General features: G+C 38.0%; 2 protein-coding genes across 3 annotated transcripts; one reads left to right on the top strand and one right to left on the bottom strand.

Moving 5' to 3' along the window:
- The first annotated feature begins 235 nt into the window (after positions 1-235).
- LOC115235335 (GTP-binding protein RAD-like) lies at positions 236-17,183 on the top strand. 2 transcript variants are annotated; one of them, XM_029807040.1, is made up of 8 exons: positions 236-1,260; positions 2,317-2,529; positions 2,792-3,023; positions 10,040-10,254; positions 12,871-13,034; positions 15,091-15,182; positions 15,908-16,100; positions 16,502-17,183. In XM_029807040.1, the coding sequence occupies exons 1-8, from the start codon at positions 992-994 to the stop codon at positions 16,729-16,731; spliced, it is 1,608 nt and encodes a 535-aa protein (XP_029662900.1). In that variant the 5' UTR covers positions 236-991; the 3' UTR covers positions 16,732-17,183. The 2 variants fall into 2 exon arrangements, with proteins under 2 accessions (XP_029662900.1, XP_029662901.1); XM_029807041.1 differs by lacking the exon at positions 2,317-2,529.
- LOC115235336 (voltage-dependent anion-selective channel protein 2-like) lies at positions 4,051-9,568 on the bottom strand. Its single transcript, XM_029807042.1, has 5 exons — positions 9,096-9,568; positions 8,580-8,809; positions 7,681-7,903; positions 5,875-6,084; positions 4,051-4,380 (listed from the first exon to the last, which is right to left on the bottom strand). Exons 2-5 carry the CDS (start codon positions 8,739-8,741, stop codon positions 4,115-4,117), a joined length of 861 nt encoding a protein of 286 aa, XP_029662902.1. The 5' UTR covers positions 8,742-8,809; positions 9,096-9,568; the 3' UTR covers positions 4,051-4,114.
- Positions 17,184-17,190: the final 7 nt, after the last annotated feature.

Here is a 17,190-nt window from a genome sequence, read left to right as displayed (position 1 = left end):
CTCTAATCGGAAGGAAGATAATCTCTAGCAATCTTATTATCGCGTTCTCTTCAATAACGTCCGGAAAATTATCGTTCTGCTTACGCGTATCACGTTTTTCTCGTTTACGAGGTTTAAATGTAAAATTCTAGATTTTTTAAATTAATTGTAATTATGTCCACATTTTTTTTTTTTTTTTGTTACGAGAAGGGAAATTTTTACAAAATCAGGGTTATAATCTTCTCGTAGCAAGCTCGTTTATTTCTGTCTCTATTTTTCTCTTTCTCTTTTTCTTCTCTCTTCTCTCTCGGGTTTCCAAATGATTACAAAGCGTCCTTTCATTTCGGTACTCTATGACGATTGCGGTGGCTGTAGCGAACGAGCGGAAGATCACTTTTACGACATTACCGCGAATCTACCCGTTCTCGGGTGAGTTTTAGGGTGAATCACGCTTGCGCAAGTCCAACAAGAGGTGCCGGAGCCAGAACGACGTGCAACAACCATGCGAGCTTTAGTTTTCGCCAGGGCCTCGTCGCGAAAAAAGGGTTGCACCCCAGAAGTTTTTTCATTGTACTCCGACAGGTCGCCTCGTGGCGCGAATTGCTCGTTTTAAGGACGATAAATGCACTTCGATCGTAGAGATCGCGTCGCGAAGGTGTCCGTAGTGGCGGTACCGCATCGTCGGGCAATTAAATGAAAGTGAAAGCGGTGTTTGCATCGTTATTGAAAGCGGCTACTTTGCATTTTACTCTTATCAGTGTGCTGAATTCGATTCGTGCTTTAAATCCTACGTTATATAAATAGTGTGCGCGCGCTTCTTTAACTCACTGTTTAAATAAATAAAAATTATATTTCAGCTGTCTTCCCTCTTCTATACAAACTTCCGAGCTTCGAAAAAATCGCGGAAACTGTGTAATCGCGAGCGTACGTTTGGGATTAATCCATGATCGAATTTATTAATCCTTTCTTAGCCGAGCGACGCTAGGTTTTGACGAAAGACCACGTGAGGTGTATGAATGGAGGGAAAGACGTAGCGGATCTAACAATAAAAGAGTCGCGATACATGACAACTTGCGAAGTTCCTAGTAGCTGTATGGCAACGTCCACGGTGGCGGATCATCATGAGATCGTCGAAAAAGTTTCTCCGGACCTTTCCGAGCGCATTTCCATGAACGTTTGTCCGCCGAGTAGCTTCCCAGACAAGTTTCAAGATTTCTTCGCGGCACTTACCGAGGAAGGTGACGACTTACCCAGCATGCTCGAGAACAAGCTTATACCGAAGTAATTAACAATGGAATAATATACAGCGTATAATTTATCTAAATAATAGTAAATTACAAATTCTTGGCAAAAATTCTTGAAATTATCTTGTGAAAAAAAGATAGCGCTTTAATTCAAGCAGTCTCTATATCAAAGTATACTTCGAAGAAGAGCGATATTAAATAATATATTAATTAAAAAATAAAAGAAAATTAATAAATTATTGAATAGAGGGGGATCTCTATAAATTGATTTTTAATTAACAGCAAAAACAATATTAAAACATCTTTGCTGAAACTTATGTGTGAGAGACTTGATTAACTACTAAACATAGAATCTCATGTCCCATCGATTATTTCAGTATAATTAAATAACTATAAATAGAGGTACACGCGGACGTTGATTGAATCGACGTAATGCGATTAAATCATAATCGATGCTATAGATAATATTATCAAATTAAGCAAGGAATAATTTCAGTGTATCGTTTACTTAGCGGCTTTAATGTACGCTATTATTGTAAAATAACGATGTTTCAAAAAAATAACGTACCGGATTGTTTGAATAGACGTTTTGACAACCGAACATACAAAATTCCAACAACTTTCGAAAAAGGCAATAATAAAGCAATACTATTTGCTAACACACAATCGGAGTAGAACTCGACTGCAACTTTCTCTCGAAATTACATTTCTCAAATTAAAGGATTATTCGGGCTGTTGCGCTCGCGTCGCATCGAGTTCGCGGCATGTAACGAACGTGCGTGGGAAGTCTTTGGCATTGGTTGAAACCATTTGGGATTCTCAATCGCATTAGATGTTGTCGCGGATGCGATTCCAACGCTACCTCCCTGCTTAACAAATCAATCGACTCTGAGTTTAATAGGAAATCGAAACAAAGTGGCAGTACTCAACTTAGTACCCGAAAAATCGATAGAAATAAAAATAGAATCTATTTTGAATTTGCAGATATAACGTTCGATTTAATTTGCATAGCTCCTAAAAAGGAATTATGCAAATTAGATCAAACGTTATATCTGCAAATTTGAAATTTCAAACCGCATCACTACCTTCGTAGAAAGTTAGACGGCACAAGCGTCGACGCAAAAAATCGGCGATGGAGCAAGAGGACTGTCCAGAGGCGAAGCAGCGAGGTGGAGGTTCGTCTGCATCGCACCACGTTGTCCGGATCTCAGGGTCACAGCTGCACAGACGGATTAAAATCGCCGATCCCCTCCAGACGCAGAAGCTCGAGCATCGCGGTCGCCAGACCCACGCCGGATTTGCATAGGTCGTTGTGTTTCCTCGTAAAAGTGATTGATTAATCTTTGATCATTACGTAAACCCGTAAATCCGACACTTCGTCCGTTCGGTAATCAATCTGTCCAAACCGGCGCTGAAAGCCTCGGTATCGCCAGTATTTCCGCGAATCGCGCTGTATCTCGTCTCGCAGCTTGAGCGACGAATGTAAATTGATCGGAGAGAAATTTACGATAACATGCCGGTGACGCGTCATGTATCACGTGTGGAATATTCTATTTTCGTTCGTCTAGGTTTCTGCAAGCGGAAGCCGGTCCCTGGGGTCACCTGTCGCCTTCGGCCAGAAGCCCCACCAGGACACCGGCGTTAAGTCCCGGCACCTTATCGTCCTTGTCGCATCTGAGCGCGAACGCGAGTCCGAGCGGACCCAGTCCGACGAGTCCTTCCGGTTCGGCGGCCGGAATTCGCGGGTCCAGCCAGTATCGCAATAGGACCAGCAGCATGCCGGCAGTTCCACGGCACAGGGTAAGTGTATATTCGAAGAAAAATAATATAGGTAAAGGAAACCGCGGGAGCGAGAGCTTTGAAAAATTTCCTCTGGAAGACCCCCCGTGTTTCGCATAATGACTATCTTGCGCCGTGAAAATAATTTATGATTCGCGGAGAGATTCGCACGCGGTTGGCAGACAAACGGTACGCGCATAATGAGCTTTAACAGCAGATCGATAGCACGTGTGAAATTGAATTAATTTCCTCGGCCATTGTCGACGATAGCTTAAAATGTTGCTCCGAAAGGCTTTCTTCTCTATGACGGCGCGATGGCGAGCTTCGTACGTATACAGACACAAATCAAATCGAATGCATCGGGCCGTAAACGTACGGCGAAACAATAGCGATGGAAATGTCGCGGCTGTCATTCTTCTCGAATTTCAGCCTCGCAGAATGCGAGATGGAAAATCGCGAAGCGACACGACGGACAGAATGTACAGACCGCTATCGCGAAAAATTAGCATCAATTCCGCGTTGCTGATTAAACCCGGTTTAAAGAATGTATAATTCACACCGCAAAACTTGAGACAGTGTCTGAATTATAATTTTGCAATACAATAATATTTTTGTACAAGATATATATACACACGTATATAATAAGATATATATCAGAATATACACGTACTTTTAGGATACAATGGCACATAAAATTATAAATGGTAATCTATCTTGAATTTTGTCGCAAATTTTGTAATTATAGATTGTTTAATGCAGTCTCTAATTTTTTCAATGCTGGAAACTGTTGATGCACCGTTTCAACTGTCAGATTTGAAATTGAATATCGTCAACGTGAATTTGTAATTATCGCAGGTTTCACGTAACGAATCAACTTAATTTACTTTGAATTAAATTAAAAAAAGAAAGGAATTTATTTGTTATACCTTTCGAGAGAAAACCCCTTGTTTTATCGATTTTTTATATATAATGTACAATCCTTATATAAAATACGGTTATATATCTCTACATATCTAGTCGTTGAATTTTGCGGCGATGGATGTCACGTAGAGACAATAGATGATATAAGTATGCTGCGCAATATCTGCCAAAAAAAAAAGGATTTTGCAATTTTAAGCTTCGACGTTGAGTGCCAATCCGACTCTGTGACCGCCTCTGGTAATGTTCGCACAATCGATGTTGAATGAAAGGATTAACGCGACTCCGTCGTTTAGCTTCTGCAAGAGACTCGTGGCCAATTGTAAATCAGTGTTGAATTTAAATCGCAAAGTCGAGCTGTCGTCGATTTTACACTTCGCCCCGGCACCGACAGTCCATTTTTGCACGTCGCCCCGTCTCGCGAATATACCATTGACCGCGACATCCATGTCAGGATTCACTAAAGGATAAAACAAATAATCGCGATTGGTGGAACGAAGAGAATTCACGAATATATATATATATATACATATCATAGATCAAGATTATAGACATTATATTTTATGACACGTCATAATTTTTGCGACGCTGTTTAAAAAGACAGCTAGATTTCTCAAATCTCTTTTAAACTGAATCAGTATAAATTCACTAAAGGATAAAACAAATAATCGCGATTGGTGGAACGAAGAGAATTCACGAATATATATATATATATACATATCATAGATCAAGATTATAGACATTATATTTTATGACACGTCATAATTTTTGCGACGCTGTTTAAAAAGACAGCTAGATTTCCCAAACAATCTCTCTTAAACTGAATCAGTATAAATGACACTGATTAAAGCAATGACACAGATTTTATCGGAGATGAAAATTTCATCAAATATTCACTGATTTTCGGTAAAAACGCTCGCATTTTGCTCCTGTCTGTTTTATATTCCATTTATTATGAGAAAGAGATTATTACTGAAAAATTAGTGATCAACAAGATTAGTTTTTAAAGCTTTTTCTATTTTTTTGGATTGCTATTTTTTTTAGAGAAGCGTCCGTACAAATCTGGAATGAAGTACGTATAACTATTTAAATCCAGAATTATATACATTTTATACTTATTTTTATTTAAAATGTGAAACTCATAAAAATTAAACAAGACTTTTTGTCAAAAAATCAAATGTTTCTTTAACAGAATGTATGCTCTATAAATTTATCTCATATATATAATATTATAATATGACGTTTTTTAAATTATTTTTTAAATTATCATTGATTGAAACAGAGTCACTATTACTAACTGATTCTTTCCGTGAGAATTCACTGACTTGCAATGCTATACTTATAACCGAGATCATCAGTGATTATTTCCTACTTTTGATATTCTGATTTCATTTAAGAGAAATTAATTTGATTTTTTAATTTACGATTTTAAACAAGATTGCTCACGTGCAATGCTACGTGATTTTTGCGCGAATATAATAGTATCCGCTTACGTTCCGAGCGTTGCTACGCGTCTTTATCCATCGTAAACCTTTCCTCCCTTTTACGCTAATGCCGCTAATTATCACCCTTGCTCGACCGAGGATATTGATAACGCCGACGTAACATACGCCCATATATGCTAAACGATTTGTATTACACAACCATATTCCGCCTATCTGAATGCGGAACAACGGGATCTTATTACAGTCGCCTGAACGAGGCACGTTTAACCCCCATTACTTAGTACGCGAGAGGTAATCTAATGGTTCTGCTCGTCGACGATGCGCGACTGCATGTAAAATAAGGGGAGGTTAGTAAAAGAGAGCATTATTAAAGTAGAGTAAAATTGCCTCGTATTCTCGAAAAGATATTATTTTTCATCGCTAACAGTGTTTTTACACACAAAGAAGAGCACGTTGATTTTTGCAGAATCGCGTAAGCATAAATATTGTGTTATGGATCTCTCGTTTACCTTTATACCACACAGAGAGCCCGTACTCGTGTGGTATACAAGTACATCGAAAATGCAAATCAACATCGGGGCAACCGTAAACCAGACCGATGTCGTTCTTCGTCACCTTGTTCAGGGCTGTGTCGTAGCCGGCTCGACAGCCCAAGAGGAGATCCTTGCATTTCACCACCACTGTCCCGAGCAAACTGGTACCCGAATTTAGATCGTTGGCTGGAAATTCGATAATTCGCATGATTTGACATTTGACACATTAATGCGATTACTCGCATAATTGACAAGCAAACGTTCCCAACTTGGAAATTCAAAATGTTGTGAAAATACATAGAAAGTATCTTGATAAGTAATTTTGCTATTTTTGATTACTGAATTCTCTGATGTGATAAAATAAATCACATAAGATTGGTCTATTTTTCGCTTTTACTTTATTATTCACAAACTTATATTTCAAAGTTTCTTTTTTAAATTAATTTTCTTCTAAATTCTTTGTATGTCTCTTATTTAAAAACAATGCAATAAAAATATAAGATAACTTAATTGTCAAAAATTTATTTTATCTCAAAATAAATTCTTAAACAGAAATAGCATATATTTATCACAATGCTCTCTATGTATTTTCAAAATTTCAAAATTTTTTGAATTGATGAAAATTTCCTTGTGAGATATTTTTTAGAGGTAGATATAAAATTATTTGATTTCACTGTGCGCGAATTATATATAAAACAAAACGGTATTTTATAAATATATTTTAAAAGCCAAAACTTGACTTCAATTAAATTATTTCTCTGTTTCATTGAAGCTGTTTGTAAACCTGCTTATTTGACGAAATTTAATTCATCCGTCTTTGTGCGCTGAGAGATTTGTAATATCTATTTTATCTCTTTGAAGTTCAACGCGAAAGTTTTTATATCGTATCGACAAAATGCAATTTCGCAGTTGCTGTCAAAACTTCCGAAAATGCCTGTTTCGATGGCTATTGTGAATTCTCGTGTTTGCGGGAAATTCGCGGTTTGTTAGTAAACATTCAGAATACTGAAATATTTAACGCGCTGCATTTCTATATTAGTTAGAAAGGAGTTTATCGATGCAAACACCGAATATACGATAGGAATTGTTTATTGAATTTTCTCTGAAATGCAATCGCGGAAATATGCGATAAGAGAAAGAGGGAGAGAAAGTGAAATTAATTACCCGAGGACAAAAGCGAGCGAAACAGTGTTCCGATCGATGTGCAATCTCTTTTATACATTACGCTTTTATATATCTGTCGTTACAAAAAACATAAGAGAAAAATCGTCGAATGCGAGTACATGTGGAAATAAAAATGCGGGGAAAGGGAGAAAGATGTACACATTAAGGGTATCTCGATGTTTTAGTAATCTTTTGTACTCTCAATATTTTTAAAAATGGCATAGTACTCTTCTCGATGTGCCATTTTTTTTAAAGTGGCTGGTTTCGTAAGACATCACGATATAATCAGTCTTCTTCATCCACCCCTTATAGATGAGAATATAAACGTAGTATGTAAAGCCCTTTATCCATCGTTCAAATAACGACTTAATCGAAGCTGTTACCTTGCAAAACTTATAAATAGAGAATGAATTTGTTCTTCGAATTTTACCGCTTGTGCTTCATAAAGAAGCCCGGCAAGTCTACAGATATTGTCAATGAAACAATTAATTTTGAAATCTTTCTCAGAAGAAAAAGTTGACATTTGCCTCCGAGAAAAGCGAAAAAAAAGTCTATCGCGAAATTCCGATAAATGCGTAAAATTAATTATATAAATTTAATTAAAATGTATAAACTAACAGATCTCGCAGTGTGCGTTGATCCTCTCGTTGGCGAATTTCGAGCCGACCTTCACGCTTTTCGCGGATGTCTGTGGATTGTAAGCGCATTCGGAGAGTAAATCAACGCCCTTCATTAGCAGCCCATTAAACTCGTAGCCCAGAAAAAGCACGCCCTCAGTCGTCCATTTTAGCAACAGGGCTCCAGCGTCCGCCTTGTATCTCGTCTCCATTAAACCGCTTAACTGTGCCATCAATTCATTGTGAATAAATTATTTAATTTTCTCTCTAACGCTTATATCTCACCCAAGCGATTCTGATTTCAAGATTACTCGGGGATTGTATATCGAATAAACTATTACAATTCGATTTTCAATACGCCATTTAAAAAACAAAAAAATATAAACGACATTTATTGAATCTATTAATGCTGCGATAAAATAACTATTTTATGAATATTAAAATATTACTATATGCATATAAATTATAAAGATAATGAAGAACCACCGCTTTTTCCGCTTTTAGGGCAACGGCTCGCCACGTGTTCGAACTCAGTCATACGCACATAATATTGCTCATATAATCCGATATATAATTAAAAGCAAATATTGCCGCATATAAAATAGTTGATTCAGCTACATTTTCTCGCAAAATTTTTCACAGGATACGCGCTCAGCACATCATTTCCATGAACAATCGACGAAATTATAAGTAAATATATGAAACAATATTATATTATCACGCAATAATATATAGATCAAATTTGTTTTTGTGACAAGAAATTCATTATTCCGTAAAGTTTAATTTAAAAAATTCGTTTCTGTGGCAAGATATTCATTATTCTGTAAAGTTTAATTTAAAAAATTCGGATGCGGATAATGTGATGTTCGATAATAATTTTTATACAAAATATCAGTCTACCTTTGATGCCTCGAAATTCAAAGTTGTGTCACTCATCATCTGAAATCTCTTGGCGGATTTGGTCCTGACATTGAGCTTGATAAGGCCCTTGCCTTGGTGATAGGCCGTCTTGAAGACATCCCTTGCGCTTTTCCCGAGATCAGCGAAACTTGGTACCTCCATCACGAATTCAGGAATATCGTGGAATAAATTATCTTCTTGTTTCTGTAGAATTTGCTCTCCCTTTTTCTCTGATATTAATAGAATATGTTATTACAAAATGTATAATTATAAAATCTTTTTCTCTCTGTCTTTCTTTCTTAACACAGCGCGATTATGCATAATTATTCAAATATTTAAATCTCCAAAATCTCTAAAGTTGTTGTTCTATACTCTCCATTTACCCTCAATTTATTAATTGTTCAAGATTAATGCGGATCGCGTATTTTACTATGCAATCCTTTTGATTTGATATTCCATTTATAAATCGGGATAATCAATTTAGTCATCTCGGGTTTCTCTTTTATCAGAACGTACGTTTTAGTCCTGTTGGATAATCTGAGACTCAGCAGATTGGAGCTCTGATGTAATTCGAACTGACGACATACGCGAGAATTCCTCGACATGACGAAAACATGGTCAATGTCAATTGTTCGTCGCGGGTTCGAATGGGACTCGAGTAGAAGTAGACCGATTAATTGCGCGACTTTTATAGAGAAACGAGGTCGATGCTTTTTTCACGCTTTACTGCCAAAGTCATCAGAATAATGAAGTGAACTTGATCGAGGAAGGAAGTGAGGCACTATCGGTTCGAACTATCGATGAATGCGGATCGAGGAACATTCGAACCGAGGGTGATACGCGGTGCATTCGTGTAAGTGCATACATATACATGAGCTAAACCCTGAATGATGCGAGGGATGATGTCACTTGACAAGGTTTGCATCGATCAGCGAATGCGTTAGGATTCGCTCTGACCCTAATATAGAGGACCCGATGCGTATTTTTGTCACCTTCTGTTACCTTGCTTCGCAAGGACGACAAATGATCGGTGTTTGCCGATGGTGCAAGGCCGTTCAGTATAATTTACAGAGCTTTATATCTCGATTTACATCATGTTGATTTAATTTAATTTAATCAAATACGTCGGAGAATCGCATGTATCATGTATAACACGGTTTGTCGATTATCGATGACGTTTGGTAGGAATATTTATTTTTCCTGTGCAATGCATCAAATTATTTTTCAAAATTATCCCTTAAAATATATAAACGTTAACAGTGTAATATTATATTTAATAGTATCTGAAATTAAAAAGTATTACTAAAGAATGAGCGATAATTTTCTTCCAATTTATAATAACTTTTAATCTTTCGAGAGTTTACGCGTGTTGCCTCCGCAGTAATCGATATGAAATAGATATCCGTACATGCTAGAAAAAATTAAGTGAATTGATCCCACGTAATTGTTGCTTGTTATAGCCAATGCTGGCCGATACGAAACGCAGCAATGCAACGGGAGGCGAGGAGGGCGAGACCGAAGACGGGGTGGAATATTACAGGCTACGATCCTTCTCCATAACGGCGAACGGGGTTTCCAACTTGGGCGATTCATTAAAGACGCGACGCAGCAGGAGCATTAACAGCGTCACTTCGTCCACCAGTTGTAGCAGTACTCGGGAGAGCAGACTGCTCAGGTGAGAAATACTAAAACTGAACATTGATATGCAAGGTGGAAGAGAAGGGGATAATTTTTCTTCATAACATCGGTCTGTTTCCTGCCACATTCCAACTTCTGTTGAAATTACTAGAGTTATCTCGAAAATAGTAAAGCTCTTCAATAAAAACAATAACAGTGCATGTAACTTCAAGAAAGTTTCACAAATAAAAAAAATAATGCACATATTTTTCTCTCTTTTTTTTTTCTTTTATATTTTGTAGTTATGATGAATTTGTAATAAAAGTGTTTATCACATTCGCGATGCTTATAACTTGCAGCTGTCAAGAGAGCGAGATTATGCATGAACAAAAATAATTATATTCTCTTTTATAATATCGTTCGGATAATAATAACGAAAATTATACAAATAGAGAATTAACAGTAACGTAGCTATAAGACTAAACTTCAATGACTGAATTATAATTGGATACTTTCGTTTCTATGGTTACTGCATATAAATATAACATGTAAAAGTATAATGCGTGCGATTGCAAAGAGGGAAATGTTGCAAAATAATCTTCCACGTGGTACACGTGCATTTCCTCCTCCACATTTTCATCTCTCCGAGCTCGGCTCGGATGTTTATTTTCCTCCTCGAGGGCTTCGTTGCAACGACGTCATCGATTTAGAAAACAAAACAAATATATTCAATGTTTCCTCTCGCATGGCTTTACGTAAAACATAAGATTTTTTGTAAGATAATATGTGATATAAACGATCCTTGATTTGTTTTAATTAGTTATCTTCTCGAGAATATCATGCGCGCGCGCGTGCACGTTAAAAGAGTATAAAAGGAATATTATTTTTATAGAAAATTAAATAAATTTTGCGTAAATAAGCAAAGATAGCATATATATATATATACCTATATATCCTATTTTTATTTACATAAAAAATTTTAGCATATAAATTACATAAATTAAATTTTTTAACGCATGTATATATTATTATTATGCTTATCATTCACGAGACAAACTTATAACTCACATTTACTTGATAAGCCGGAGAATGTTGATTGTGTAAATCAGAAACTACGCGAAAGTACGATTTTCCTTTGACGGGAGGTTGATACACGCTGAATCTAAATTTACTATCGGTAGCTTCCGTTTGGAAACTACATCGGAGAGAGAGCTTCGCTCCAATCTTCCCGAAAGGCTATTTACGCTTCCGTGGGCCGCGGAGTAGATCATATTCGGGCGCATCGTATCTCTCGATTTATCAGCAACTACTCGATTCACCCATCAACTCTCCCGTGCGAGAGCAAACTCCGAGTAATCCGCGACTCCGCGAACACTTAAGGGCGTCCTAATTGCCCGTGGGTAATTACACGTCCGGGCGTAGAGGATGTCGGGAGGATTGGCAGATTACCGTCGTAAAGAAAGTCACCCACAGCAGTCATCGAGCGCAGTTTTAAAGGGAATTAAAGACCCGCTCCTGGCCCCACGCTTATAACGCTGGGTACCTCTACTTATCTCTTCTCCTCTTTTAATTTACCGACCCGATTTTCCACGTCGAATCCCCCAAAAAAATCGCTCTTTTTCGTATACTCGGCGAAAAGTGGCGACGACGATCGTGCGCGATGTGATGTGCAATCTTGGAGAGTGCTTCTTTAACGAGAAAAATCTCGGCTTCGCCGAGAACGAGACAGACTCGAGGGTGCGACATATACGTATCCATGCAACTGAGGCGAATAATTTCGATCACGAGGCGCGCGAACTGTCTCATAAATTTTCCTGCCTGCAGAAAAGTCAGACAATTTAAAAGGAGATAGAAAATTTCTAGCGTTGTTACCGCAACGCACGGCTTTGCGATCGCGTTTCGTATCGTTTTTTGTCTTGCTACTAAAAGCTAAATCCTCATTTTACAGATCAGTTCGTTTTAAACGCGTTTTTTGTCACTTGTCCCTTTATCGTTTTCTATTTCAAAAGCACACGTACGCACACACACACATACACACACAAGCAGTTTTATTCAATTTTAGATATAAAAAGTGTAAAATATATATATAAAGTAAGCTAGAAATATATTCTAGTAATGACGATAATAACGAGGGAAGATTATTATTAGACTTCTGAATATATGGAGCAGAGTAATGTGTGTGTGTGGTTGTGAAAAAGTTTACTTTAACTTTATAAAAGTGACGTGTAATCTTTCTTGGCGCGTTTTCCTCCGTGAAGTAAAAGTACCATATTTTCGCAGCAGAACCACATTTTTGTAAAATCGTAAAAAATGAGATCGCTTGACATTTTGCATAATCGCAATAATAACCGCATCAACCTTAATAAAAATCGTTGGAATTATATACGTTCCTTCAATATAAGCTAAACTAATATATATTAATATGCGTGAGAATAAAATTATCGTCATTTGTTGCTTTAACGAAGAGGCTATTTGGACCGCGTGTGTACTTTTCGGGTAATGACCGGACGAGAAATTACGCAATTGTATCGCGTAATCACGCATGATTATAATAAAGCATAAATAAAATTGCGACTTTCACAAGAGCGCGATTCTGAATATGTCCGTGTATTAATTCCGTGTATGTAATCTATCTTCTTTAGATTTTATTCCTCTTTTCTTTTTCTCCTTTCAGTTCGGCCTCGCAGCTCTCCGACATAGAAACGGGGGAGGAAGCCAGTAACGAACGGGTGACGACTTACAAAGTAGGCATGCTGGGCGCGTCGGAAGTCGGAAAAACCGCCCTCACTGCACAATTCACTACGAGCGAGTACATTTGCGCTTACGATGCTTCCCTCGGTAAATATATTCAAATTATAATAGAATATTTTCCCTCCAGAGATTTCATTACCGAAATGATTAATTTATGTAATCGCGACGCGCGGGTATCGTCCCTTCTGGATATAAAACGTTCTCTCGAAGAGACATTTGCGCGATTAAAATCCACGCGATTTTGTTGGGAGAAATAGCTATTATACCTTCTCTTCGTCAAGGGACAGAGGATCTCTTTTCAATCGCAAAATGCGTGCCATGTCGCACTCGTCGCCGAGAAGGAAATTGATGTCGTCTCCACGTTTCTACCTCTGAAAGAGTTCGAATACTCTCTCGGATAGAGCTCCTCTTTCCGGAACCTCTGTGTTCAGCAGATCATTGCAGCGGTTATTTTGCATTTAATATAATTATAACATTTCTCTCTTCCCTCTCTCTCTCTCTCTCTCTCTCTCTCTCTCTCGCGAGAAAGAACGTGATTATTCGCGAAATTGTGCGCGCTTTTCCGAGATTTGATGAGAATTAATTAATCCGATGGAAAACGTGTCGACAGTCCGATATATTTACACGTAATATATTTTCTTTCAGATATTTTGATTGCCTCAAAGTAATTACTCGATTATATTGTCGATAAATTATTCTCCATAAATGGCTTTATTACTCCGCTAAAATTATTTTGGTAAAGTTAAATCGCATCTCGTTAATCTTTTCTACTCTCGCACAGTTTCCATTTGTCTTTCAGATTGTCGCGTGTGCAATAAGCGGCCTCGTATGATATTCCTTTTGTTGATCAACAATCGATAGCAAATGTGTGTATTGTATGACCCGGTATTTATTCAAGAGAACGAATTTCAATCATATCTCGTGCAACTTTCAATATATAACAATGAGCAATAACGCGGGGTTTAGTGAAGTCCGGTCAGACTAATTAATTTGTCCGAACTATTCGATTTTGGAAACAATTTCCCTTGTAATGAATCGTTCACTGGTGCATTCACGACACGCTTATGCTTCTCCTTGTTCGCGAACTCGACTCACGACACAAAACATAAACTTCAATGCTTAATTAAAATTCATTCGCATTTACAATTCGCGTCGCAATGCGTCTTTTTCGCCTCTTAAATAGATCCTCCATGATGATAAGCTCCTTTTATCTGTTAGAGCGGAACCCTTTTACGCTTCATCCAAAAGAAAATAACATTTTGCATCAATGAGATCTTTCGACGTCGATCTTAAACCGAGGATATCGATAATGCAGCTTGAGCTTGGTGCGCTTGATAGCGATTTGTAACGCATTGAGCTTTGAATGAAAACGACGAGATAACAGACGAATAAGCGGTTCGTCGTTGACCCGAAAAGAGAATGGCTCAGCCACTTTTCCGCTTCCTTATTCCGCGTCCTTCGAGCGCGTAGGTGTGCAATATTTTCCATCGATATTCCCGACAACGTGGTCACTCCCATGGCGACTTTCAACGCTGATTTTATTGAAACTGTACAAGCTTATGGACCCGCGTTACGAGCACCGGCCGCCGGCGATTCGCGAGAGCTTTCAAAGTTGACCTCTCGTCATATCGATTTTGCATTGAGGCTTTCGTTCCGCCGATGGAGCGTAATCGATATTTCGTATATTACGAATGAGATGCGATGCATCTTTTTCTTCTCTAAGATAATTCTCTTTGACGGATACAGATTCGTTTTGAATTGTAATGGCTCACGAGAGAATCAACGATTAATCAGAAGTTCTAAAAATAATTTTACCGAATTAATTTATTACTGTTTTGGGCGCAATTAGATCCGTTTGATCAGATAAATATACGTGCACAAGGTATATATTTCTCTTCGGTCACGTCGTGTAACATAATGAAGGATTAAGCCTAATTGGCATAGTGGTGTGAGAGATAGTGAAATATGATCGTCAAGAGAAGAGACCCGCGTCAGAGACATTATTGTCCCCCAATTTAATTATCGGAGCGATATATTAATCGTGTTTCAAATAATTTATTTACTTGTGGGAATATCACCGACGCGTATGCCTTCGCGATTAATAATCGGGATGCATCGCGAATTTTAATTACGCGATTTTCAGATGAGGAATACGGACAAAAGAGCGTCTCCGTGATGCTCGACGGTCAAGAAACGGAATTGGAGATCATCGATCATCCCGCCGCGGAAATGTCAGTGAGTATAACAGATGCTATGTTTTCTTGCATGTGTAGAGAAGTTCTGTTAGAAATAATCAGGCAATCATTATCGGGCGATCAAAACTACGTAATACATTGGGTGAAATTTTTATCTGACGTTTTAACAGCTCGTAAATAGAGTTATAACACGATATCGTACCCATCTAGAATTTCTTTTATCGTCGCTGATTAAATGTCAACATATGAAAAAACCCCAGGATACACGTCTCGATATAAACTACACGCGAGATGATAGGCGTAGATGAAAGAAAAAGATCGGAGAAACGTAGGTGTTATTCTTTATCCATTGAGGAAAATGAATAGATTCGACGTAGGATCAATAACACGGAAGAGGAAGCAAGTGAATTATTTGTCTGGATTTATCGCAATGGATCGGGAAAAAGTTTCCACATGATATATAATATATACGATATGAAATGTATAAGCTTTATATAAAACAAAAAGCGTGTAAACTGTACGCCGCCGTAAAGGATTAGTTAGAAACATACGCGCAATTTTTATTGAAATATAAATTATTTTTTTTATTGTTGAAATATATATTCTTGTTCCATTTATTGTGCAATATTGCGTCGCGCCACAGCAGAATTTATTATTTGTGCGAAAAAAATACAAGCTGTTTGTCGAATCTGTTCTCTCTAACGCGCCGCCCGATAATCCACGTTTTCCGCCGAGTTTTTCCATTTTTCTTTTCATCTTTCTGAGGTCGAGACCTTTTGTTCGACCTACAATCCGGACGTGTACGTGGTGGTGTATTCGGTAGTGGACAGAAGAAGTTTTAAAGCCGCCGAGGAGACGTTGCTCTATCTGTGGAAGAGCGATTACATGGCTACTCACGGTGTCATTTTGGTCGGTAATAAAGTCGACCTCGAAAGAAAGCGGGAGGTTCCGTCAGTGGGTGAGTATAGATGAATTTTTGTGCAATTTTTCCAACGCAATTACAATACGCGAATTGTTTTAATGAAGTCCCGAGAGTCGATCAAATTTTTAGTTAAAAGAAAATCCGCCTTATAGTGAGAAGCAAAAAAAAAAAGGATATTTATATCATCTTTTTGACAAGATGATTTCAATAAAAATTTCTTGATTAATGAAAATCTCTTGTCAATTATATTATATAATTTTACTATCGCTTTAAGATCGACGAAATAAGCTACGGAGAAAAAGCAATATTTAACGAAACTTGATGATAAAATTTTGTAAAATTAAAATACGATATAACGCGAAAAAAAAGATACATAGAAGAATCTGTGAAAATTTCAATCGCATGCACGTTCTCGAGCCCTTGATTCCTGCCGACAGTCGGTCGCCGTCTGGCGAACAACTGCGGCTGCAAATTCATCGAGACCTCGTCGGGTCTAGCCCATCACGTGGACGAGCTCTTGGTCGGCATTCTGGCGCAGATCAAGCTGAATCCGCAGCGGGACCAAGCGACCAGACGCCGTCGGAGCAAGCACCGCAGGCGTATTCTGAAGCATCTACTCGGTTTCAAGAGAAAAACCAAGAGCTGCGAGAACCTCTTCGTTCTCTAACGTACCTTATGCCTTCGCGCACGGCGAAGATGATGATTTCGCCGGATAACCGGATATCTCCTCGAGCGATTGTCGTCTCAATCGGTCCGAGAAAAAAAAACGTGTGCTATCTACGACAAGTCTTGTCGATCGCGCTCACGTAAACGAGAAACGTATCTGATAAAAGCGGAATCGGCAGCGCGAAGCAGGAATATCGAGCAGGCTCTCGTGGCACCAATTGTAGTACAGAGGAGTTCGCGCGATACGCGACGAAAAAAATCGTCGTTTTTGCAGGAAAATAAGATAGGTATCGCTTCATCATATAATTTCGAAGTGAATTTCTTTTTATATGTCGATACGTGACGCACCGGATTATTAAAGCGAAGAGGATTAATACGAAATTCTGTTGCGAAATGCGCATTTACATGCGTGAATAATGATTTTATAAAAGAGTGTTAATGTGTATGTATCGTGTCTTAT

Source organism: Formica exsecta, unplaced genomic scaffold (assembly GCF_003651465.1).
Source record: "Formica exsecta isolate Colony F162 unplaced genomic scaffold, ASM365146v1 scaffold218, whole genome shotgun sequence".
In the NCBI taxonomy this organism is placed as follows: domain Eukaryota; kingdom Metazoa; phylum Arthropoda; class Insecta; order Hymenoptera; family Formicidae; genus Formica; species Formica exsecta.
The sequence above is the reverse complement of the archived record's forward strand: the minus strand, read 5'-3'. Positions and strand labels throughout refer to the sequence as shown.

Excerpts from the sequence above, each read along its gene's own strand:
- LOC115235335 (XM_029807040.1), top strand. The coding sequence starts at position 992 with ATGAATGGAGGGAAAGACGTAGCGGATCTAACAATAAAAGAGTCGCGA. Across the intron at positions 2,530-2,791 it reads CCCACGCCGGATTTGCATAG|GTTTCTGCAAGCGGAAGCCG; the intron begins GTCGTTGTGTTT and ends TCGTTCGTCTAG. Across the intron at positions 15,183-15,907 it reads ATCCCGCCGCGGAAATGTCA|GTCGAGACCTTTTGTTCGAC; the intron begins GTGAGTATAACA and ends CATCTTTCTGAG.
- LOC115235336 (XM_029807042.1), bottom strand. The coding sequence starts at position 8,741 with ATGGAGGTACCAAGTTTCGCTGATCTCGGGAAAAGCGCAAGGGATGTC. Across the intron at positions 6,085-7,680 it reads CAACGCACACTGCGAGATCT|CCAACGATCTAAATTCGGGT; the intron begins GTTAGTTTATAC and ends TCGAATTTCCAG. Across the intron at positions 4,381-5,874 it reads GCTCTCTGTGTGGTATAAAG|TGAATCCTGACATGGATGTC; the intron begins GTAAACGAGAGA and ends TTTATCCTTTAG.